Below are 27,324 nucleotides of genomic sequence, written 5' to 3' on the forward strand. Positions count from 1 at the left end.
AAACACAGAGAGTTTAAATAAGGACACTGATTCCAGATTACTTGGTATGTGTGGGCTGAAAGAGGGAAAAATGTAAAAGGATGTAAACGGCCATGTAGAACAAAAGCATGAAAGTTACAGCCAGCTTCTAAAACTCTTTGGGACTAAACCTAAATATGTCAATAGTCCTAATGAGGAAATCGAATGCCTTCTAAATAAGATGATATCAGTTGTGGTTGAACTTTTAAAGCAGCTCCAGACGCCTGGCTGATGATGTTATAACTTCTCCAATGAAGTAATGTGTTTACTAACTTCAAAGCAAAGGCGACCCCTGTTAATCCTTATAAAACCAGTCTGAACTTTGACCTTTTAGTATTAGACCAATCAAAGCATTCAGGGAAGCAAGAGAAGTCAAATAAGTAGTTAAAGGAACTGGCCACTGCCAATTATGACTGACAAGCCTTTTGTTAGTAATTTACAATGATTTGGAATTACTACGTCATCTGCATGTGCAATTGTTTGGCCATTTTCACCATCAATTTGTTATAATCATTTATTGTTATAGATTTTTGTAATTTAATAGCAAACAAAAGCAACATTCTCTGTCTATTCCCCTGGAAAACAATCCCAGTGATCGTGCATTATCGAGTATTTTCACATTGAATTATTCAGTAGTGTCATGGCTAATTAGGTTATCATTCACAAACCCTTAGCCCTGAGCCTATTCAAACTAGACCTTTAGTGTTAACACTGAATGCATTTGACAGTGCATGTTTAGCCTGCTACTTAAAGTAGTATTTGAGAAGATCACAAAATTAAATGCAACTATTTGACAGCGGTGAATGGAACACAATGACTCAAGTGGGACTTGCATTCCACAGCATTAGAAGAGCACTCACTGAACTTGAGGGCTAAAACCCCCTATGCAGAAGAACCCTCCAACAGAATTGAAACCTCCCCAAAGCAGCTCATTTTGCATAGGGTGAATTCAGGTAAACTATTCCACTTTTTGACAGTCATCCCAATTAACCTAGTCCCAAGCAGAGAGGCCCAAATAACTGTCCATAAATCTGGCTGCATTATTCATTGTTTTTATTTTTATTTATTTTCATTTATTGTATTTATTTATAATTATATATATATATATTTTATTTTTATTTTTTTATTTTTTTTGCAGTTTAAATTGATGTTGCAGTAACTAAATTTGTATAATTTTCTTAAACATAGGAATAGGTTTACAGTTAATTTAATAATTAGTCACATTAACTACTTTTATGTTGCTCTTACGTCAGTTTTTGAAGCCCCAACGTCCCTGTCCCCGTTCCACTGTATGGAATAAATAAATAAATAAATAAAACATAGGGTAAGTAAATGATGTTTCATTTTGGGATAAACTATTCCTTTATTTGACCTTTCACCTTACACAAAAAGCGTAGAGGTTCATTCAGTGCGCTTGTGCGTTTGCACAATGACGTGCTGTCGTTGACACCTGAGAAAGGCGCGTGCCACGACTCATATTCCTCTCTTGATGTCTCGGAATGTGTCTAACGGCTCATGGAGAGGCAGGCTGGGGAAAACTGAGAGGGGGAGGAGAAGGATCCAAAGTAACAGCGTGAAATTGAATAAAACATGCCATTGAGCGCTCCGCGCACTTCCACACTCTCTCAGCACGGAGTGGATGTTCACAGCCGTTTGTGAAGGGACGAGATCACAGTGCATTCCATGGACCAGTATCGAAGTGCCTTCTTAAAATGTTGGATGTATACATGGGTGTTATTTTAGTGTAAGGACAAGAGTTTTCTTGCTGAAAGCTGAAAAAAGAGGAACTTCCAACAGACTCTGCTCAGACTTCAGAGATTTTTTTTTCTTCTAAAATGCACTTATTTGGAATTTCTGTCTTCTGTCTCGCATTGATTTATGCAAATCTTGCTTTGGAGTCAAGTCACGACTACTATGATTATGATTATGACCAAGATCAAGGGGATGCCATGGTAAGCACCGGCAAGCTCATTTCCACGTCATATTTTGTGTAGAGAAATTGGTTTAGTGCTTCATTTATTGGTGATGATTTGTTGCCCTTTATTTAGCATAAAGGAAACTCATAATACATGTTTCTAAAATTATTTTAAAATTTAGTACTGCTTGGAGCATTGAGGCAACATATCAGCAGCCAACATCACTGGCGCTGGTGGTGACTAGATTGTTGTAGTACTTAACCAAGATTTACATCCTGATTCATTTTATTAAGATACCTTTGCAGAAACGCGTGAATAAAAGTTGTAAAATTCAAAAAGGTATTTCAAACTCTGAAGCTTGGACAGATCTTTAAAAGACTTTAACCAATTAGGGCAGTGGTTCTCAAACCTGTCCTGGGGACCCCCAACCACAGCATATTTTGTATGTCTCCCTCATTTAACACCTGATTCAACTCATCAGCACATTAGTAGAGTCTACAAGACTTGAAATGGGTGTGGCCAATGAGAGAGAGATACAAAAATTGTGGTGGCTGGGGGTCCCCAGGACAGGTTTGAGAACCACTGATTTAGGGTATAATGTCACATGGTGCTTACCTTTGACCTTACTCATCATTATATATGACTGCCCTCTTTTTTGTTCAAATTCAACAGGCTTGTTGAAAACACGGTGTACCTCTAGAATATTCACCATTTTCAACTATTTAACATTTGGGCATCATTTTGGAACAAAAGATAGAAAATTATTCACATTTGAAGTAAAACTGAGAATGTATATATTTTTGTATTAAGCATTCACACATCACTGTTTTAAAAGGGAAATTATTTTAGAGCATAATTATATTGCCATAAAAAGAGAAGCAGGTGTCATTGGGTCAACAACTTAAGAAGTAGTCTTGCTCTGTTTCTTCTGTCTCCTCACTGAGAAAGAAAGAAAAGAGAGAAAGAGGGATGATTTTAAATATTTTAATTTGATCATGTACATCATGATCAATATACTCAATTGGTGCAATTCATTTTAATGTCTCTTCTTACCTGGGGAGCTCCAAAGTGACCTGTTTGCATACAAGAGATTAGATGTCTGTTAGTTCTTAGTCTCTGTACTGCTTTTGGCTCACACAGCCATTATACATGATTACTTTGATACAGCATTCTATCTTTTCATATACAGCAGCAGTGGACTCTTTGGAATTTTACTATGTGCAGTGTATAAATGATACCATATGCTACACGCAGCAACGTGGACATCTTGACAAGATCTTGAAATGATTACCATTGGTAATGTGCGACATGGGCTGTACACTAATCATGATTGTCTAAAATTAGACTTGCTTTGTTTTCACTGCTCTCTCTTTTAAACTCCTTTGGGTCACAGTGAAATTCAATGGTTATTAACATTCATTTAGCTGGAATTCACAGAGAGTAGGGAAAGTCAATCATAAGTGCGAAAGCAACATAAAGCTGCTGATTTTCTAATGGTTTATTTTCAGTCCACTTGGGGGATATTTGTCTTGTGCTTATGCCATGGAATTGAATAATTGTTCCGTAATTGCACATATGGCTTTATGCTATATGAATGTATGGGATGAGTGACTTAATTCATTGGGCATCAGTCAGCGCTGACTAATATACTGACCTTATTTCTCTCCCTTGGACTTTTCCATCATGGCCATCTCTCATCTGTTTGGCAAAGCTGTCCTGTAATTCATGAGTAATTGTGAGTAATTCTAAATGTAAATCATTAGGGTTGTGCATGTAGAGAGTTATTGTCAAGTAAGACTATCTTTCTGAAGGGGTCACCTGGGAACTGTGGGTGCTTAGGGAGTACGCATGAGGTGCTAGGACTACTGATTTGTAGTCTTAATGGCTCTGCTGCAGTCTTGACCTCATTCATTGGGACTGACGTTTGGTTTCGTCATGTGGCTTTATAGAAACTCCATCATTTTTAACAGGGATGTTGACTGCTTTAGGAATGCCTATTTTATATTATTAGCTAGCTGCTATGTTGCAAGTCTCTTGAGACACTTTGGTTTAAGTAAGCATTATATTTCAGTCTGTATGAGTGTCTTTATGGTTAGTGATGAATGCCTGAGAATAAACCACCCATGATAAAGCACCTCCAGCTAGAAGGAAAAGAGCTTTTCCAAACAATGTTTATTTATTTCTGCCCTTTGGTGATAACTAAGGGATTCCCCAGGGACATCATCTCCTGTGTGAGTGTGTGGTCATGTGTACTTCCCAGGTAGGAAAGTTAGCACAGGTGGAACAGATTACCCACATCTGCCTCTTATCTTTTCTACTCTAATAGCCAATCCAGACCTTGCCAGATCTGCTCATCCTTTAACTTCAGAAATAGCACAACCACCTTTCAACACTTTCACAACTTTAGAGTGGCTTTCACCTGGGGGGCAGGGAAAGTCAGATGTCATGATGACATAAGCAGGAAGACATCAAGTCTTTAGGGAGGTCAGCAGTTCAACCATTCTTTGAATTTGGCAACTACTGTAAATGGGGTGTTTCAATAGCTGTTACTTCTTAAAACCTATTTTAATTGCACAATGCTGTACATTAGAAAAGGACTGATATGGTTGAAAGGCTTCAAAGTGTTTTTGGGAAGTACAGCATAGTTCTTGAATGAAAAAATGAGTGGGTGATTTGATGTGAGGTTTAGTTCAATTCAAGCTATTTTAGATGAGGCTGCAGTGGCATCAGTTACTGTACATGTGTAAAAGAAAAAGGCTTAATATAGTTTAAGGCTTAATGTCAGTTCAGATTTGATGTTTTTTCAAATCAATTTGAAAATATGGCAAGTGAGCTTTGCTTGTTTAATGTAGACGCTTGTTGCCTAATTGGTTCATATACGCTTGAGAGATTTCTTAATGGAATCCAATGTTGACTGAAAATATGAAAGTCCTTTTTCGCTGTAACGTTCTTTTCTGAGAGTATAGCTTTTGTCTTTGTAATAGTATTTAAGGATAACCAAATTAAATGTACCTCCTCAAACAGTCACACTCTCATGGGCAGATAAACGAGTACACAGATACTTCTTAGTTTTTACATATTTAAAGTTCTGTAGTGATCGTACATTCAATTTGAGTAGCTGTAACTCTGAGGTTACCGTTTGTCTCTTTCTTTCTGTGCTGTCTGTAAACCGGCTGTAAGTCTCAGTCCCCTTCAGCAGAGGAATTCAGCTCTGACTGTGGCCCAGCAGTGTGCCTGAAGCATCTGGGGGACTTTTTTGTGTGTGTTTGACACTTTCTTTCAGATCTCAGACTGCTTTTAAAATTTCGTCTGCAAGGAGAAGCACTGGAATCTGTGTTAGAGCAGACAAATCTTTTTTTACCTGCCACCTTCTAGGAAAAAACTTATCACTCACTTTTTAGCCAGTGTGTGGCCACTCTGGGAGGGTAAACAGTTGAAGTGTGGAGACTAGACCCTTGGTGGTAGACTATAAAGTAGTATTTCCCAACTTTTGTCTTGTACCCCCAGAGGCCTATCAGTAAGCATTAAGTACTCCATTAAATCAGAAATGCATTTCTTTATACTCTTTAGCATTATCAGTAATATTGTAAAATTGGTCACTATTACAATGATTAATTTTTAAGCTACAAACAGTAGATAATGTACTGTATGTCATGGTTGTCCAAACCTGTTCATTGAGGGCCAACATCCTGCAGAGTTTAGCTCCAACCTTAATTAAGCACACCTGAACCAGCTAATTCTGAAACTTCCAAACAAGTGTGTTGGTGCTTAACTCTGCATGATGTTAGCCCTCCATGAGCAAGATTGGACACCTCATGTTTGTGACATAAAAATAAAAACTCACCATGCTTCCTCTGCCTTTAATGAAATGGGTTGTTTGACAGTTCAGTGGGCAGTCATGCAGAAACCTTCCTTAAGAAGAAATGGCAGATTTATTTTTTAATTCAACTTTAGATGGGGAATTTGGCAAAAAACTAAGTCATTAACACTTTAAAATACCATAGAAGCAAGAAATATCACTCACAAGTGGATATGCAATCATTTGTACAAATCTCAATGAGAAGTCAAGACTTGCAGTGTAGCAAAGACTTACAGATTAACAAAGATTTAGAGAATTACAAAGGAAATGGAAATCTTTCTAAACCCCTGGGATCACCGCTCTAAAGGATAAAACAGGTTTTGTGTATTCACCCGTTAATTTAGTCGGAGTGAGACAGAGTAAGGAACAGATACATGTAGGCTGAGGCCAGGAAAAAAGTCTCTTCTGAAACAAATGTATCATCCAATGTAGAAGCACAAATATTATCATTTCTGGAAAATGGAGACGAGAATAGTGCATTAGATGAATCGTAAAGTTGTATTATACTACATGAAGCAAATGTGTGTTCTTAATATTGTGTAAGTCACTCTTAAAAATTTTTTTTTTTTCTGCTAGGTGCCAAAAAATCCTACAATTTGAGTATTAGTGTCCTATATTTACTAAAAGAATGCTGAATAATAAAATTGTCATCCCCCTTATGTCATTCTAAACATGTATGTGGAACACAAAAGAAGATATTTTAGCTGAATGTCCAAGCTGCTCTTTTCCATTCTGTGAAAATGGGTCTGAAGCAGAAACCGTGTAAGGAAAAGCAACTTGGAATATCAGCAAATTAATTGATTTTGCTTTCCACACAGGAAACAAAGTCATACAGGTTTGGAACAATGTGAGAGCGAGTAAATGGACACAATATTAATTTTTTGACAAACTAATCCTTTAAAGCGTTCTTAAGACTTCACAAGAATATTAATATTAAGCGTTCTTAAGACTTCACAAGAAATGTGCAATCCACATGCCAAGACGTATGAATACTCGTGGAGTGGATTCTGCTTAAACCTTACTAATGTCGTTCTTGACACTTTCTGTTCAGGTAGGATATTTGCTTAATATAATTCTTTAAGTATGCCAAAACAAGAACCCCCCCTTCCCCCACTGTGTAGCTTTTTTTTGTGCCTACAGGGAGTATCATTGGGATTTCGTGTAGAGCTCTATTGTGTTTTGGAGAGCTTAAGATTTGGGTTACAGAACATCAGACCTAATATCCCTGTGGTCTTATTGAGTAGTGGGCAACCCTGCAGGCTAATAACTTTATTGCACCACAGAAACCTTAACCAAGTACGCGTCAGAAGTGCACAGTAATTGCATCCTGACACATGCCCGCCTCTACACGTGAAACGGATCAGACCAAGAAAGCAACTCTTTCTAAAAAAGGAAGAGAGGTTCTTATGGGACTCTAACCCTGTTTATTTTCCTAATGCACATTCCTGGTCTTATTTTTCTTGATTCATCAGTGCATGCTGTTCCAAATTTTCCAAAAACAAATTGTTTGCCTTTATAATCTTTTATCAAAATGTAATGACTTGGTCTGCCACAGAACTGACTTTCCATTTTCGCTAAGATTCAAAGCCAAATGAATGTGGAAACTGATATCATTTCAATCAAAAACAACTTAATTCTAGTGTTTGCGTATTTAGCAATAGCGCAAAACAAAGTGTAAATACTGCAATGCAATTGCGCTGGAGCTTATTAGCTGTTTATGTTTTAGAAAATATTGTTTTTGAATGTACTGATTCAGACACTGACATTATTATTACCCGCTCTGTGTTGTATCCAGTGCTGCTAGGTCATTTTAATGGATGTAGCAGATACTAGGCTTAAGACTGGAAAAATATTTTTTTCCAGGTCTCAAGAGCACATGCGTGTGTGTACTGAGTCCAGTGGTTAGTTTAAAATCATATGAGAGACTGTAATATAGCATTCATGAGCTTATAGTAGAGTTTTCTACCTTGGGGAACATCTCAATTGCTTCAGGAAAACGGGACAGATTAGGATTGTTTTTTTTCTGAAATGTGGGAAGCTTGGATGTCGAAGAGGGTCTCAGTTACTCTTCAGACTTGTTGCCAGACTTATTCTCCAAGGAACTGGTTATCCCCAAGGTCAAAGCCTCAAAGCTCGCAGTCAGTTCTAGGGTTTCTAAGAGATCATTAGAGGGTTAATGATATCTCAGATCCTCTTCCTCTCCTCATGAGTGTCGGCCAACGTAGCCCCAGACATGCCCTCAGCAGACTTCAACGACATCCTTCAAGTTCAGCGAGCAGAGCGCCATTCCCAAGCCTGCTCTCTGGAGTCCAATACTGAGGATGAAAGGTATGTCTGGAACAGATGCAACGTGTTCTTGTGCATATGTACCACTGCTGTAGTGTCCATGAGTTCACTGAGCATGTGTGATGTTCTGTGATGATGTCTGTAATGCTCCCCAGTGACAATTTTTTAGACAAGTAGAAATGAGTACAATAATGGCTTTAACTTTGCCTTTTATTTATTTAGTACTGATTGTAAGTGTGCAGAAGCAATCTGGTTAACCACTGTTATGATTATAATCTTTAGAACTGTCTGGTCCTCTATTCACAATCTCATAACTGCCCATTATAGATAATAAACTACAAGTAATTGCTTGAGAGGCCTTTGGAGCAACAAAAAGGCTTGTTTTATTTTATTACAGACTGGTTAGGTATGAAATTAATTTATCTGTGTAAGAAATCAGAAGTCATGAAATTAAATGGTCTGTTTTGTTGCTGAAAAACATTTGAAATAACTGTATTTTTGCAAGTACATCAAAAAAATGCCTGATTACGTAATTGGCAGCAAGCAAATCTCTTTACCTAAAGAGAATATGAAAATGTGAACTCCTTAAAAAATGAAATTGTGAAGGCTGACGTTTTGATTGTTTTAGCGTAGGAGTATAGGGTGACTGTAATGAAAATGAAACTGTATAAACCTGGCCTAAATATGAAGACTCAGACTAAAGGAATTTATTCAGTGAGGGTGCCTTCCAGAAACCTCATCCAAAATAGCTCCGGATGCTGGTATCAGCTAAGAGGATAAACGCTAACCTCATTGCCAAAAAAGGATCTAGTTGTCTGAAGCTAGTTGCTTTGGGGTTGTCTGAAATTATCCTTCTGTCTAATGATGCACATTTTATAATTGGCACCAAACTGTTGACTCAAGTTTGAACTTTAAAATAATAGCAGTCATGATGGGGTCATCGTCATTGCTGGGATCCCTTGTGTGCATGGCATCAAATCTTGTTTTAGCTACAGTGGACATGGCATCCTGTTCTAAGTGTTAAACCCAGCTGCTTTCTATTGTGATTCATTCAATGAGACATACTTTCTAGCATTAGAGGTGAAGGATTTTATTTATTTTTTTATTGGTTAACATCACACAAAATTATAGATTCATCATGTCTGACCACTGATGCATCTATCATCAGGTCATCATTTCATCACTTCCCATGAATCAGTGTCTTTCTGAAACAAATGCAATCCCTTATTGAGGCCATTCTCACTTTAACTTTAAAATGTCCTTACAATTTTACAACTTTTTTATCTGTAATAAAATGGCTATAAGCTGTTAGATGCAATCTGTATTTAATATTTATATTAAATTTAAATGTGAATTTAACATGATACTGTTGAGACTGGCAGGCAAATGTGGATAAAATATGCAGTATTTTAGTAAATAATCATTTATAATATATTATTATTATTATTGTTTTATTTTGTACTAATCCCTAATTTGAATTAGATCGCAATAGGGAAATAATGAATGCATTTCTGGGTCAAGTGCCCTCAGACCTCATGGTTCCCATTTGTATCGTTCTCCCATCAGTCTCTTTTTTTAGTTGCCACTGAAACATAAAAATAGGGCATTGTATCTGTGTTTTTACAATTACCAAACCTGAAGTTTGGGACTGACTCACGTGTGAATGTGTCTGTATGCTGAACACCACACATCATTTTCTCAGTCTCCATTGTTTCTGTTAGGAAACAGACCAGTGTGTTATCTCAGGAATCACTGTAAACAAAGGCATGGAAGAGGCCACATACAATAGTCTTGTTCATACTCTTTTTGTGGTATTTGAGTTTCCTGAATAAACAGAAGGGAGTGAATGCAGGGAGAAGCGGTCATTTCCTACAAGGATTATATTTTTCCTCTTTCCACGATTAGAGCTATTTTCCTTGGTGTTCGGTGCAACTGAATGTTTGCAGGTAACAATGTGGGTTTAAAATCTTGTTCAGCTATGTTTTATGATAACATTTGAAACTATGAAGCCTTAAAGTCATATTTCGCGTAAATGGTTACATTTTTATTGTTAAGGGTGGGATTTTGGTGAAGTAAAGTGTCCTGTATCATGAAAATTGGCCTTCAAGTTTATACTTTCAAACTGTCCAACTATAATGCTCTTGTTTGTTCTGAGGATCTCCTTTGAAAATGTCGGGAAAGTCGGGAGGACTAGAAAATCATTGCTTGCACTTATCCAGACAAAATATTTTATGTAAATAATGGGTTTTATAACAAAATGTAAAAGTAAGAGAAGCTATTTCCTACCATTTGAGATAAATTCTCTGCTGTAAACTTGGGGATCTGCCTTATGAGATTTCGACAACAAGAAGGTATAAAGTGATGCAGACTGGGCCAATACAAAGACTGGCCCTCTTAAAGGGTAACGCAGAATTCTGTTGTGGTTCAATTCAAGTTGTGTTTTCTCCCTTTTTTTAACACCTCCACAAGTGGGGGAGGGTGCACGTTTTTATCGGCAGTCATGATCAGCCATGTGGGTAAACTGGGCATGTTTCCTGGAATGTCCCAGACAGCAGTATCATTTTCCATCAGGGACTTTGTGCTGGGGGGGTTGAGGTGTCTAACATAGCCCTGTCTTCACAGGCAACCCTGGATCACATCCATCGGTTTACTGAGAAAGCAATACTGTCAATTGTCTGGGTCGCGAGAGACCATTGAGTTCTGACCACTCCATCAATTAAGGCATGAGTTGTGCGTCTTAGTTTCAGACTTAATTTCCACACATTCATGATATGGCAAGCTGTTCATTTTAAGACCTCATCTGATGAGTAAACTGTGTTTTGTAGCATCAGCTTGATTAAACACAACATAAATTGCTACTGGAATGGTTAAATCAATAGCATTTTGTTAGTAAGAAAGCATCTGCTTAGGATATGTACAAACAGAGGTGCAAACGGCATAACCTAAGTGGTGCTGTTTAATTGTCTAGTGATAATAAAACAATGGAAAAGTTTGCATGTGTTTATGATCGTTGATTAGATTTTCAAATATTGATTCAGTGAGTAAAGTCCCAACCCATCTTTTATAAGTCAATGAGAGATTGAAACATGCAATAAAAACAGTTGGATATTTCTCTTAGTCACTCTGGGATATATCCAATATGGCATGCCTAATTGTTGTAGTGGAAAGGCAATGTTCTGTTCCAGCACATTGATCAAGCCCTCTTCAGCTTATGTCTAGCTCTGGTTTAACTCTCTTCTGTAAGTGTAACGCTAGTGTTGCTGTAGTTAAGCAAAAATGAAAACACTGTCATCATTTACTCTTACCCTCATTTACATTCACGCTCATTCCAAAACTGACATAACATAAACAAAGATCTTTAAGTGTTACTCTGGTGTAACTCTCTTAAGGAAGAGTAATTTTCTGATTTGTGACACCTGTGGTGTCATCCCCAAGGAAAAAGTTTACAGAACTGTGAAAAAGTAAATATGAATCGTGTAACGGAACAATTTTAAAGTCAAGTCGTGACGTATTGTCAAGTATGGTGACCCATACTCGAAATTGGTGCTCTGCGTTTAACCCATCCAAGTGCACACACACAGCAGTGAGTAGTGAACAAATGCACACACACACACACACACACACACACACCGTGAACACACACCCGGAGCAGTGGGCAGCCATGCTGCAGCGCCCGGGGAGCAATTGGGGGTTCGGTGCCTTGCTCAAGGGCACCTCAGTCGTGGTATTGAGGGTGGAGAGGGAATTATACTATAATTCCCTATAGTATAGACTGACAAGCTGCTTTTTCCCAGTTTTATTCTGTTTCTTTGTCTTATCAGGAGCATTCAGAGCCAGACCTGGTGGAGCAGTTGCGTTCAGCGGGTAGCGTGGACGAGCTTATGAGAATAGTTTACCCCAGCTACTGGAGCATGCTGAAGTGTCGTTCCAAGATGGGATCACGCTTTCCTCACAAAGATCACAGCTCCACAGAAACAAGGTCGGAGGAGGCCTCCTATGCGGCTGCTTTCATCAATCTTGAAATTTTTACAAGTGAGTGACTATTAATTTAGGACCAGCACAGACTGTCATTATTGTCTTACAGACAAGACTTTTTGACAATCCTGAGACAAAGTTTCTTTAGGATGCCAAGAATGTGTCAGACCGTGATCTGCAATAATTGCAGTGCATACAAATCCATGCATTTCACTGTTGGCCTTTTTTAATGTGTCTGTTCTTCCTGTCTTGCTGCGCTTCCTCCAGGTATTCAGACAGAGTGGAGAAACACCCTGTGCATGCCACGCCAAGTTTGTTTAGATGTGGGGAAAGAGTTTGGGGCAGCTACAAACACCTTCTATAAACCACCCTGCGTGTCTGTCTACAGATGTGGGGGCTGCTGTAACAGTGAGGAGCAAGTGTGCAAGAACATGAGCACTTCATACATCAGCAAGACGGTGAGTGATGCTTTCAGCTTGTGTCTGCATCCACAAATCTGTTTATGTGATGGAGGGATGGACACTTTATCCTGTGAAAACTGAGCTTTTTGAAGGCACTCTCCCAAGTGGATACATTTGAAAATGTTGTTTTCAAATTGTAGTGTTGAATGTGAAAATGGAGGTATTCAAATATTTTGCATGTTTGAAAATGTATTTGAAAATTAAGCATGTTTAGCCATGTTACACATATTGTACAGGTAGATATTTGCAATTATGTGCAATTTACTTTCATGCTGTTGCTAAAGATATGTTACTTTGTAAACTCTTCATATCACAGTCCTGCAAAGATGATAAAATATTAAATCTGCCAGAAGAACTTTGAGTTTTTTAGGTTTATATCATCTCGGATGATATTTATTTTAATTTTTTTTTTTTTTTATGTTTCAGTGTAGATGTGAAACTTTTGGAAAACACTTGAAATCGGTAATGTGGTCAGAGAGTGTTTTGAAGCAAAGATGCTGTTTTCAAATGTATCTAGAATAATGTTGTAGATCTAGTCTTAGGTTCAGCACACTTTTGGTTTAAACTTCACTCACATCTGGTTCTATCTGAATACAGATGCAGATTATTTTCCATTGCATCAAATACAGATAAATGTACAGGTAATTTCTTCACTGCATACCCTTAACTAACACCTTATATATAAATCCATTCCTCTATGTAATAACATAGTAAACTTGAATAATCTTCAATCAAAAATGTCTGCTTTTGTTTTAAAGCCTACTCCCAATGTAGACAGAACTCCGATGATCAGTTAAGCATTGATTTAAATAGTTGTGGATGAAGCAGGGGTTTGGAGGTCATGGCTGTGAATTATTTGCAAGAAGGCCTCCTTTAATTACCCACTTATTTTGGGTGGGCTGACCTTAGCAGGCAATGGGTTCTCCTCATGTGATTTAAACCATGACGCCCTCCCACCAGTTGAGCCGCCAGGTCAAGGTCTCCATGTCCACGCTACTGAGCCAGAGACGTAAAACTCCCATTCTGGGCACAAAGCCTGAACAGTGAATGCAATATGAAGATATTTCAAAACATCTTAGTAAGATTTGGATTATGAAATTACAAGCTTCATGTTTCATTGACGAAATGACGGTCAAGAGTAAAGTATTCATTAGATTAATATGGTTGCGATTTGAATTACTGGTATTAGTGTTAAGCTATTTACATTTAAGCACAATGTAATGTAATGACAACATAGACTTTAAAAATGCCTACAAGAGTGAAATATCTGTGAAACAACTGTGACAAGGGAACCTGTTAGCTTGTCATCAGACTCGAACAGAGAGTGAAAACACATTAAATGGACTTTTGCTTTCGTCTGACCCTTGTTTCACCTGCACCTCCGTAATACTCAGGCCTAGTAGACTGTTAATACTGCAGTAAAGTGTTTTTATCATCAAGACTGGTGGGCTGACACATTTACAGGGTGAGCAAGTGAAGCTTTTGGGATCACTTGTCCTGGTAAAAGCACTTAACTAAATTATAGAGTCCTGCGAACATCAAAGACAAAGAGTGTGTATTTCCCAAGATTTTGACCTATTGTATTTCACTAACTCAATCTTCGCAGAGGAGAAATGGGTTGTTAATTATTCCATTGTTCTTGATTAATATTATGTGTTAATGGCCCATTAAATATATTTAAAATAGTTTTCTTAAATTTACACTGTGTTTCTGCAGTCTGGATTGATCTTATCAATACAGTACATTTTCACAGATTTTGAATGCTAAAGCAGTTGTCTTTAGATGTACAGTAGCTATGCAGTTAGAAAGTGGCTACATGACTTTGTGTAGAAACACAGAAGAAGGGAGAGGTGAAGCGAGCCAACCAGTGGGGTCAGGGTGAGGCTGTAACATCCCATAATTCTCTTTCTCATCAAACACAATTAATTTATGCTTGTCTTGAGAGTGGTTTGTTAATCCAACAGGAGCTGACATGGGAGGTTTAGCATTCCAAAGGTTTTGGAAACTTGTTTGTTTGTCCTGCTAAAAGAATTTACTGCCATGGTTCTGAATATGAAGTTTCTAGGTCTATAGCAGCTACTATTAATCTCAAAGAGACTGCACAGAGTGCATGATGAGTAGACAAGACAATAGAGACCAAAATTAAATTTGTCATCTATGACTCAGCCTCATGCTGTTCCAGGCCTGTGTGACTTTCATGTTCTTTTCCATGAAATTACAATTACGTCAACTGAAGCCTTCAAACTTCAAAAACAATATCACCATGAAAGTATCCTAAAAGTGGTGAGTTAACACTCATAGCACTGAAGGGAAAGTTTAGCAGCAAATTCAGATGTTGTTTGGCTTCAGAACACATGGAATATAGCAGACAATTCATATGAACCTATTTTATTTTACTTTTATGTTGCATTTATGTAATTTTATGAAGCTTGACCAGAGTATTCTTCAGAAGAAGTATTCTTATCCTTTTATGTTCCACATTAGAAATAAAGTCATATGCATTTGGAGCATCATAAGGGTGAATAAATGATGACAGAATAGAATTTTAATTTCTGGTATAAAATGTCCTTTTAAGGAATTCATTGAATCATGTACTCAGAACCGATAATGCTTTTAGGCATATCTGTTCTTTGAAAGCACATCTTCTTTCCTAATATGCTCTCAATCTAACTATCAGTTAAAAAAATCATACTCATACAAAATCAACGATGTTCATCATTGTCATTTATGAAAAAAAACCCCATTGAAATAAAACTATATGTATCTGGCCATTTTAGGAGCACATTTCCGTTACTACCACTTACAATTGCACATTCAACATAAATTCCTTGGAATGTTTCCTCATAGCAGGAGGAAGTTTTGATTTATTGGTCTAACAGTATTTGCCTGCCTTGCAAATGATCTTGCACGAGTTCCTTATTACCCATTTCCCCTTACCAGTTTGTTTGATCAGACTGTAGTTGCGGTTGTGTCTGTACACTGATTTCACAGAAGGGTTCTGCGCAATCACAGTTGCACAACTCCTTTAGACATAAATCCATTCATTAATCTTGATTTAGATATAATTGACTGCCCACAATTCATTTTGACGTCCAGCAACTCCTTAAAATAACCCTTCATGCAGTTTCACATCTTACCTCACTTTGATTTAATTGAAAATATGACCTTTCTTCCATTTTCATTCTGCAGTTGTTCGAAATCACTGTTCCTATGAAGTATGGGGCCAAGCCAGTCACCATAAGCTTCGCCAACCACACTTCCTGCAGCTGTTTGTCAAAACAGGATTTGTACCGACAGCAGCACTCAATAATTCGAAGAGCCTTACCAGAGTAAGTGTTCACACTCCTTCATATCTCCCTAAGCACTATTTTTAAAATATGAAGATTTTTGATAATTTGATGAAAGGTTTTGATGTGTTAAATCTGTACTATTATTTTATGTCTCTGTTGCTTTGAATAATGGAGAGGTTAGAATAGAATATCAGTGTAGACCAGAGGTTGCGTTCACCAAAAATGTTCCGTCATTGACAGAATTTTTTTTGGCAGTGATGGAAAAATCTGAAGGCCCTCCATTACTTTGACAGATTACACTGAGGGTGATCTATTATATTTCATAACTGTAATTGCCACCCCTGTCCAGTTGGTGGCGAGTGCGCTCCAGTGTGGCAGCAGAGCGCTGGATCATCCAGAACAAAAATAAAACCGTCACGAGTCTTTTGTTATGCCTTTGATTACGTGCAGGCGAGTTGGCCTACCCACTAGTAAAGCGAATCGCTTGATCTGAGGTGTGTATAGCGATCTATCACGCCACATTAAAGACCGGCAAAACTTTATTGCTTGAATTTCCTAATAAAATGGACAGAATTTGAAATCTGAGACTGTATTTCATATCAAAAGTAACAAAGCCAAAGCTTAGCCTATTCCGATTTATTGGATGGAAGGCATACTATATGTACAGTACTGTGCATTCATCAATTGAAAACAGCATCGATTGGGATTTAAGAATCGATATTGGTTCATCAAAATAATAATCTATTAAAATAGAGAAATATATATTATTTTTTTGCCCAGCCCTAGCATAAGGTAATTGTAGGAAGACCCTGCATGGTTGCAACATCGGACCTCTCAGAGAGAGTCTTCTCAAAAACAGGACAAATAGTCACAGAGAGGAGAACTTGCATCAGCCCATCCAAGCTGAGGCATCTGATATTTTTGAATGCCAACCTGCACTAAAGACTAAAGTGTCTAAATGTTAACACTTTTGCCTTTATTTATTTGATTTGTTTGCTGTGGTTCTGTGTTCAATTAACGTTTTATTAAAATGTTAATAATAGTAACTGTGTATAGAGCCCTGCACAGGCCTCAAATATAGGCCCTAGCCCGGCCCTGGCCCGAGGCGTTCAGGCCCTATCCTGGCCTGTGTCCGGCAGCTTATCAGAATTACCGGCCCGAGCCGACCCAAGCCTGTCTTTTTTTCCCCCTTCTCCCAAAACGGCTTATACTACTTTCAGCTATTAAAATGGTTCAGTTTTGTATGTAATGCAAAGTGATTATATTTTTGTTTCTTTTTTTATTAAGTTAATTTAGAAAAATGTTTGGAGCATTTTTGGTTTGTTAAATATACGTTTTTTTCTTATTTTAAAGTAACGACCAAGCGGCCAGTGGCAGACGGTGAGCTAATCATACCCTATGTTTGATCAATTTAGCCTTCTCAAATCATCACGACTTGCCTAAAATAAAAGCTATAGATAATATACTAAAACAGTTCAAGCATAACATTTTTTAAACGTTAAACCTAGATAAATGTACACCACGTCGTGCCCCACCGTGCATAAAAATGACATTGTGAAGATCAATATAAAAACTAATTTTTCTTTGATGGTTTTTCCACTCCGCATAAGAGACTAAGTTGGCATGTTGCTAAAGATTCGGTCACATTTATCATTGTCAAATTTTCTCAGACAAAATCCAGTCGTTTCAATAGGAATCTATGAGATAGGTAATTTCAAGTGAGGGCGAAAGATTTCCCCATCTAGATTTTGCAACGTGTTGGTTATGTGGTTGCCAACAGAAAGTACTGACCAACAAAAATCTGCTTGGTTTGGAAGTGGCTTCTGTGTGATCTGTGCTTCATACATCGCTACGCTATTGACAACAGACCTAATTTTTCATTAAAACTGCAGTAATGTGACCGCACCTTAAAGGGTTAGGTTCAGAGCACAATTTAAGATATTTTGGATGAAAACCGGGAGGCTTGTGACTGTCCCATTGACTGCCAAACCATTTGCACTGTCAAGGCCCAGAAAAGTATGAAAGACACTGTCAGAATAGTCAATCTGCCATCAGTGGTTCAACTGTAACGTTACGAAGCTACGAGCATACTTTTTCTGACGATGTCTTTCATACATGCATGACCAGCTTAAACCAGCTCAAACCAGCAGCCATGCTTCAAAACATACCTAACCAGTATATGCAGTTTTTTTTTTTCAACCAGGGAAAGTAAGTGCTGAAGTGTTAAAATGCACTCTGATGTAGTGGGAGCAACAGATGATAGGGTAACTTATATAAGAGGTAAACTATCACACCAAGACATTCAAGAAATTGATTACTGTATTCCCTGTTTGTTTTGGCCTTCTTTAGCATCTCATCAGCGGATATGTGGCTACACTGATGTGTGTATTTTGGATGTAGTTGCGCACCCAATGACGTACAGTAGCTCATCAAATTGACTTTCATATTGGTGGTGTGGTGTGGCCACCCATTGTTAAGGCTGATAGAGAACTTCCTGTTCATCTGTTGTTTTAGGAATTTTGTCAGGCAGGAAAATCCCAGTAGGGAATCTTAATGAACTTACCATGCAGTGTGCAGACTTGATTAACTAATCGGGACCGACAAGTGAGCTACAAATCATATGTATTTTTTTGTGGCCTGATGTAAACACCATAAATGTTGTTTGTAATAAATGTTCAAATTATTATAATTTTTTTATTCGTTTTGGCTGGCGGTATCTAACTGTCTATGCTGAAGTACACAATTCATGGGATTAATTTAAGGTATTTCTGACTGAGGAAAAATGCATATTATGCTCAATACAATGCATATTATTTACAATATGGGTGAAAAACTAGATATTCAGAGTTAACCATTTTAAGCTGACTATATAGGATGTAATGCCCCTCTGACTCACTGTATGTACAAGCTTACGGTAGTTCTGCAAGAGAGTGTTTATTGCTTGCAAAACCTCAAGTCAAATCACTGTTTCCCACTGTGGAGCACACTGTATCTTCTTCAGTGTATTGAAATGCTTAATTTGATACATACACTGTAAAAAGTGATTAAAAAATGTAGGAAACCGGTTGCCTTAAAATTATCAAGTAAATAATAATAACAAAAATAAGTTAAGTGAACCTGACAATTCACTTAACTTAATTTTTTTAATTATTATTTACTTGATCATTTTAAGGCAAGGGGTTTCCTTAATTTTTTTTAAGTCAAGTCAAATTATCACTTTTTGGAGTGTAGAGAAACACTGATGGCCTTGCATTTTAGCCACCAGAGAAATTGTTTTTTTCTCTAGTCCCAAACCCATTTTTTTTATTTCTGATATCTCTTGCTGCCACAGTGAGAGATAGAGGAGTCATTTTAATGAGCATAGAGCAGAGTGTATAGACACATGGCGAGAACTGTGAACTGAGAAAGAAGATGAATCAACAGTAAAACTATTTTCAAATTTCTTGCTGTATCAGCTCGATTGTTCAGCCGAGCTGAAGTTTTCCATAATACAACTTAGCATGTTTAGCGTTTCTATATTATGTAATGTTTAATCATTATCTAATGTACCGTTTATTCAGATTGTCATGAAACTCATACATTTGCATGTATATTAATAACTGAGTGCACAAACTGAAGAGTTAGGTATTATATGCATATTTGACTGCTGTTTTAATGTGATTACCAGATATCGATAGCACAAAGTGAATTGAATATTTTTTTGTTGTATTTTAAGCTGCATCTAGTATTTAGCAATAGGCTATTATATTAATTATTAATTAGGGTTCTGTTCGCAAAGAATGCATTCTTGCAGCAAAAAAGTTTGACAAAACAGCTGAATGAAAAAAAAAAAAAACACATCTTTGAGGTCAAAATATATAATTGGATCATAAATCTTAATTTGTTCCCCAAAAAGTAGTTTAAGAGAGCTCCCTAGACATTGGGAATCCCTGTTTTAGACCATAAAATATGAATTCCAGTGAAACGCTACTAAACCATCAAATTGTTTTGTTTTATACTTAACACTGTTGTATAAAAGCAATAAATCAATGGAGATTGTGCTATATTGCGGTTATTGGGATGGCTGTGCTTTGGAGACATATTTTGCATGCCAATAATTAAAGGTGTTGAAAAACAAAATGAGTTGCAAAATACTGTCTTGAATAGAATTGGAACCCTGCATCTGTTTTCTATCTCTAAGTACTTTTTGCAATGAAGCACAGTCCCTGTTTTCAGCTCTGCGTTGTTCCCTCAGATACTTTGTGTAAATGTTTACCATTTTATCCTCTCAAAGAACGAAGGATTAGCCCATTCGCCTGTTCGTGACAGAAGCCAACATGCTAAACTGTGACTCACTGGCACACGCAATGAGAAAAGGAAAGAAAAGGAGTGAAAAAGACTTGTTAATAATGCACGCTTTGTGTGCGAAAACAGCGGCTGCTTTTTTTGTGTAGAGGAAACCTATCGATCTCACATGTGTGGCAATGAAAGCCAGTTTGTTGCTCCATTGCTCAGAGATCTGTTTGCAAACAGGAGGGGAAGCATCACAGAGTGACATGTTGGCCATGATGGGAAAGGCAAAGAGGGGTGACACTTCGGAAATTGGCCTTTACACATGCCGTGTGCTGCTGCCGTTCAACATTTGATTACTTTTGGTTCCCTGTCAAATGGAACAGGAGGTGTGGTGTCAGTAAATAAATATGAACTAGTTGACAGCTTTTGCTTGATGTCTTTTGCATTGTGCATTTGGTGCTGTACAGTGCATTCAGGGCATTGCTAGTTTAACTACATTAACTTCATTGATTGTGTTTACGAATGTCTCCAAAATTTCTAAATGTTTCCATAAATTAAAGTGTTAAAATGTTAGTTCACCCAAAAAATAGCCAGAAATACATTGTATGGGTCAAAATAATCGATTTTTCTTTTATGCCAAAAATCATTAGGATATTAAGTAAAGATCATGTTCCATGAAGATATTTTACAAATTTCTTATCGTAAATATATCAAAACTTTTTGAATTTTTTTTTTGTTTAGTAATATGCATTGCTAAGAACTTCATTTGCACAACTTTAAAGGCGATTTTCTCAATATTTCGATTTTTTTTTTTTGCACCCTCAGATTCCAGATTTTTAAATAGTTGTATTTCGGCCAAATATTGTCCGATCCTAACATCAATGGAAAGCTTATTTATTCAGCTTTCAGATGATGTATAAATCTCAATTTCAAAAATCCTGACACTTAATACTGGTTTTGTGGTCCAGGGTCACACATAGAGAGATTTTTACTGAATCCTGAGAAATTTCTTTGCCTCCATTTGAAAGTCTAATGTATCAAAACTGTGATGCTTTAAAAAGTTCATAAAGACAAAAGTAATCCATATGAATCCGGTGTTTAAGCTTCTGAAATCTCCTGAAGAGTCATTATCACATTTACATGATTAATTTCCCACTTTTATTCAGATATAAACATCGATCAGGCCACATCTATGGTGCACATCAAATATGATACTTGCTTGAATTGTGAGAATAAACCACATTGGTTCTTGTAGGAACTAAAATGTGTTTTCATGACACACGAACATGAACCCAATTGGTTCTCGGGCATCAAGCAAGCATGTTTCATCTTCTATTACCCTATGAGATGTGCTCTCTGTATGAGATTAATGAAAGTATCAAGTGTTTGGAACAGCGTGAGGGAGACTGATTGATAACAGAATTTTCATTTTTGGGTGAAATGACCCTTTAATTATTCATCATGCATGTTTGCATGTCAAATCAAACATGTTAAATGCTAAAAAGCAACCCTGAGTCTCTCAGTGAAGAACTGGAGAAAAGAACTGTTTATTGTTATGTGTGCTGTTTTTTCTTCAGCCATCCCCTGTCAAAGTGATTTGCAGTAGGGGGAGTGAAAAGGAAAGAGGCATCATCCCCCCACTAGGTCCTGCACAGCCAGGCCTTGCATAAGAAAAAGCAGATGTGTTCCTAGGGCGACCTGCACTGTGGAAGTGTGTTATATGTTGTTTTGGTTTCCTGGACACACTGAGGCTTCATCTCCTCATTCCTCTCGTGCTTTCACGCAAGCGGGGTCAGCATAACATCTGCGCATGTGAGGATGCCATTTTTTTTAGAGAAGGAGATTTCGGTGCAGACGTGCAGCTTTACCTTTAGCTGACGTCATTTACTGTGCTTGTCTCTTTAATTGTTTACAGCTGTAAAGGTCAACACCCGGGCTGGGGACTTGCTGTCTTGTAATCTTGTCCATGTTGCACAGTATGCTTTCTGAATTTGTTCTGGAATAAGATAAATTTTTCATTTAATCTGACTCCAAGGCCAGATTAATTCAAGATCACTCCAGTTCAGCTTTGAATGCTTTCAGCTCGATTGTAATCTTATATTTGGAAAAATCCTGCCCAAACCTGTGCCATCTGATAAAGACGAGGACAGTCTGTACCGCCGGGGGTTTAACGCAGGGTGGTCCGCTTCAAGCGTCCAGCTTTGGACCGCAAGGTGTTAACAAAGTCTCGCTGTTTTCCGTGAAGGAGAAAGCATACGTGTTTGACCTCAGATGTGTGGTCTAGAGTGTAACATGGCATATAAACCCTATTGGTGTTATCAACCCCTGTGCAATGAAATGGCAGAGGGCTGGTAGTGATTATCAGCAGTTGGCTCATGGTTGCGTTTCACTTTCTCTCACTCTGTATTGTTTTGGAAGTGATGATTCACTATGTTAGGAAAATAGAGGCTCTTCAGGAGGAGAAACATTCAGACATCACCGGGGCTATCATAAACAACTCAGACTGTTACCTAATGACTTTTGACCTATAGCTGCTCTTTATATGCCAATATGCGTGTGTGTTTTTCATCAGTTCATCAGGATTTTACTATTGTTTTTCCACTCTTTCTCGTAAACTACTAAGTTCTTTTATATAACAAATTCTCCAGAAAGAACTTAACACACCAAGAATGAATGAATGACATAGTTATTTATACATAGTCAGTTTGGAGGGAGCTGCGAAACACCATTATTCTGTTGATGCAATGTTTATAGTATGCAAGCTCAATTCTTATCTACAATGTATACAGTATCATAGCAGGGCTCTTGCAATGTAAATTGCTCAATTCAGAATTGGAAAAAGCTTTATTGCCAAGTATGTTTGCACACACAAGGAATTTGTCTGTGACAGGAGCTTCCAGTGCAGAATAAAGTACAAACAGTATGCTAACATATAGGAATTAGAAAGTAAAATGGAATATAACACAATAATATTTTTTTTAAATAAAATTAAAATATACAAATATTTTCTATAAAAATTCAGTGTTTTGATGCAGTGTAACCTGATTTAACTGTAGGCTGTTTACAGTTGGCAAGCAGTGCTGTAGGTTGGTGCATTAATATAGATGTTCAATTTCAATTTGTTCAATTTGTTTTCAGTATGTTTTAGCTCAATTGTTGCATAATGTGATGCAAAAACTGGCTTTATTTGTTATGAATAATCTGATTTGGTGGTTTGTGACGTAGTGCATCAAAAAATGTACATAATGAGAATATTAAATATAAATAGAATATTTTAACAATACTTAATTCACTGGAGTATAATAATTACACCATTGTAATGCTTATACTATGGGGGGATGTTGAATGCTTGAATCTGATTGTTTGATTAACGTTCTAAGGACGTGCAATTATTTTATTTTTTTAGGAAACACACAGGCAATGTGGTTCCAGGCAGGTTTACTTAATCACTTTGTCAGATGATTTAAGTTATTTCAAACATCCTTATAACCTATACAACAGCAAAAGAACCACTTTTCTTCGCTTCATATCATGGCTGCGTTACCACATCAGGTGTGCATTATTTTTCTAAAAATGTCATTGGCCTGTCATCAATTATTCCTCATGTAAAACATCATTCAAACGATTTTCCCGCAAAAATAACAATATTGCGATAATGCATACTTTTATCTTGATATAAAATTACCTTCATACCGCCAATACTGCTTTATTCTGTTGATCTGAAGGTCTCCTGGTTACAGCAACTGATTTCAATCTCTTGCACATTTTTTTATTCCTGGAACATTTAGAAGTCCATTATTGTAGGTATGATAAGTAGTCAGCATTGAGAAATAAAGAGTGAAGAGGTTGATGTGAAATATATCTTTGTTGGAACAGCCAACCTTCATTTTGGCATTTTAATGTGATTCAGAGTGCAGGCTGACTATCCCTTGCAGCATAGTTTACATTAACATATGGAAAAGGATATTTATATCCTCTTTAGACTTTTAAATGTAAATCAGTTGAGCTGCAGACCTCTTCAGACAGCCCCCAGCAAAGAACGAATCGGCTCTGTGTAACAAACAACATATGGGCTTGTTGAATTACTGTAGAGGTGGGAATGCGGATTTGTCTCTACAGTATGTAGCCTATGGATGTGTATGGCAGTGAAGTCGCATTAGAAGCGTGTTCTCTAAGTTATCATAGCTTATATATTATCTTCCTGACACCTTGCTAGACTAAATGGAGTCTTCTATTTTGCATTATGCAAGTGCACGTGTTAGTCATCCAGTAGGTTGTCTTCCACCTCGCGTGGACCATATCATAAGTTCTTTTTAACTGCCCCCTCTGTTTTCAGGAATGTGTTGTCTTATGCCACTGAGCATATGGCAATTGAAAACACATTGAGAACCCTGTGCACGTGTAGTTTACCGGTGAACCATTTCGGGCCTAGTCGGCAATTTGCTTTATTTCACGGTTCTGATATTCAACATCCTGTTTCCCTTTTTCTAAGTAAACACCCGCAACACTAATTATGCTGCCATCTGTTTGATTAGCTTGCATGGTATGTTTGAAGTTTAGAATGCAAAGCGGACTGACATGTAATGGTGTTTACAGTGCATTGTGTCAAAACACTTGTTCTGTCATCAAATACATAACACACACTGTGTTCAGTAGGGGTGCAACATCAACACTTGCGTCAGTTACACCTACTGTTGCTTTTGTTGCCATAAACAAGCTTATTCAGTGGTTGCTCAAGTTTTCATCATATTCCTTCAGACTGACATTCCTTTCTGATATTGTAGTGTATTTAACTCAAATTCAGCAAAGAAACTTTGATTTTTACAAACCAGGTTTAAACCACATGGAATGCATCTTCATGATGCATTAAATAGGTTAATCAGAGTTAGTTTTTCATTCAAAATTTCTAATATTTGACATACAAATTCACAGTATTGTCTCATTATCTTCATATAGAGAATTGTGAAACATTTAGATTAGATTAGATTCAACTTTGTCACTGTGCAGAGTACAAGTACAGAGCCAATGAAATGCAGTTAGCATCTAACCAGAAGTGCAAATAACAGGTTTATAAATAGATATAAAAAAATGTGTATATACATTGTTTTATGACATATAGTGCAAGTTATGAGGTAGATGGGGAGAATAAATGGATGAATTAGCCAGACATATATTTTTGCCATTGTCGTCATTTTCCATCATCTAATTATCATTTAATTTCTTAATTTAATTTAATCATGTAATAGCACTGTTAAATATTTTGAAAATCTCCAAATGAATATCCATTTTTCATGCTGTACATTTTAGTGTTGTGATGCCTAAATTCATTTTTAGCATTTAAAATTATTGTTATTATTAACAGTTTGAATGTATTTAATTTATTATTTATGTAATTCAATTTTTATTGAGAATTGATGCCAACTAAATAGTGTAGAATTTTAATTTATTTGTATTGGTTATAACATGAAAATAATTATTGGCTTCCGTATCAGCCAGAAATATTGGCTATTTTCTGTCATTACTATAACAAGTGAGGCAGATACATTGCATTTTGACTACAAACAAACAGATCATATTTCACCATTTGCCAATGACAATGTGGACAGTCAATCCTAAAGATCAGATGTTAAACCCAATTCAGATTTGTGTGCAGTGTGAACAAACCCTTAATGACAAACAGTTCTACATGGGTAATATATCAACCATGCTGTCTAGGTGGAAAAGCGGTGATTTCATGGACAGCCAGACAGGAAGGCTGATCTATGCATGAGAATGGTCCTTCGCTGGACCTGATCCAGCCTTGGGTCATGCTAACTGGTCCTGACCTCTCACCTTTTAGCCAAGGGAGGTTAATGATAGTGGACCTGTAACTGGAGCTGTTACATCCAAGTCAGTTCTCAGCAGGGTGTAAAGACTGAACACACAAACACACACACTTGCACAAAGATACACATATCTTCCAGTGCAAAGGTTGAGGGCAGACCGTGAAGTCTCGTGTCTCTCTGATCTAGAGGGGAAACCCACATCTGAGACTGTTTTTTCCTTGGATAACTCTGAAGCCAGATCTGACTGGGCACCTGACATTATGCCCGAGCCACTTAAACTCACAAAAACAGAGAGGAGGAGAGACTGGAGGGTGGTAAAGACAAAGGGAGGGAGGGAGGGAGAGAGGGAGGGAGGTGACAAAGTAATAAATAGCATGGGTCTGAATGGCCCCAACCTGATCGTTCACTTCCACATTTTTTTTTTTTTTTTTTCAGAAACAAATTTGCTCTTCAAGGACTTGTTCATGAGTGGTATTTCCTTTAGGATAGACTTGGTGAGCGAGGGGTCTGTAGGTCTAAATTTGAAATTGTGATTGGTTGTGTTCAAAGTTAATCCACGGTAAAATCTAAATAATATTTTAAAGAGTTGAAGTTTTTTTTTGTTGGTTCAGAGTTGACATCTGAAGTCATCACAAGGGGTTGGCATCATCTCTTCCCGGGTGTTGGAGTCAACTAAATCTTTGTGATAGGCTGGATCCAAACTGGAGCTGGCATAAACTTTATTTACATCCTGATAGAAACAGAAAAGCAAATGGAGAATAAATAATGTTGCTGGCTGCTGTTCATAATATTTCAAACAAAAGTGTTACGACCCTTCTTTGATTGTTAAGCGTCTAGTGACTAAGAAGGGGAACATTAGACCAGTTCGGAGCAATGTCAACATACAGTCTGTGTGAGTGATAGTAACCAACACGAGAGAGAGTAAATCAAGTAAACTTGTTTTATTATTAAAGACTGTAACAAGTGTTTGCGCAAAATAATTTAAATGTAAAATAAAAGGAGAAAAACTAGACCCACCGGCAACCTCGGCCTGTTGGAGAACTGGGGAGAATGAAGGGAGCCTGGACTGTGCCAAAACAAAGAAAACAACAGAACCAAAAGAAATCTTGCTAACCCATTTTAATCTAATTCTAAACTAAGAAAAGAAAAATGTGAAAAGAAAACAATCTTCAACGTCCAAGACGTCATAACTCAACTACACTACCTAACCAAACAAAAACATACAGAAAAAAACGAGAGGGCGGCAAAAAAACAGAAAAATACTCACAACAACAACTCAGCGTCACATATAGGGACATGACATAAAAGATAATCTTGTAAATTTGATCTGATATAACTATAGTACAAGGTTATGAGATGCATTATGTGAATTCTTGGCTAAAGAAATGTGCCTTTTAATCTAGATTTAAACCAGGAGAGTGT

General features: G+C 37.2%; 1 protein-coding gene across 2 annotated transcripts in view; it reads left to right on the top strand.

Moving 5' to 3' along the window:
* Window positions 1-1,442: 1,442 nt before the first annotated feature.
* Window positions 1,443-27,324, top strand: part of LOC306872162 (vascular endothelial growth factor C-like) — a 37,144-nt gene continuing 11,262 nt past the window's right edge. Inside the window, exons 1-4 of one of the 2 annotated variants that reach the window (XM_079420594.1) lie at window positions 1,443-1,970; window positions 11,901-12,111; window positions 12,322-12,512; window positions 15,705-15,844. In XM_079420594.1, coding sequence (XP_079276720.1) covers window positions 1,854-1,970; window positions 11,901-12,111; window positions 12,322-12,512; window positions 15,705-15,844 — 659 coding nt within the window. In that variant the 5' untranslated portion in view covers window positions 1,443-1,853. The remainder of the gene's footprint in view (window positions 1,971-11,900; window positions 12,112-12,321; window positions 12,513-15,704; window positions 15,845-27,324) is intronic. The other variant, XM_079420595.1, reaches the window with a different exon arrangement.

The sequence above is a fragment of the Barbus barbus genome (assembly GCF_936440315.1).
Source record: "Barbus barbus genome assembly, chromosome: 7".
Taxonomy (NCBI): Eukaryota; Metazoa; Chordata; class Actinopteri; order Cypriniformes; family Cyprinidae; genus Barbus; species Barbus barbus.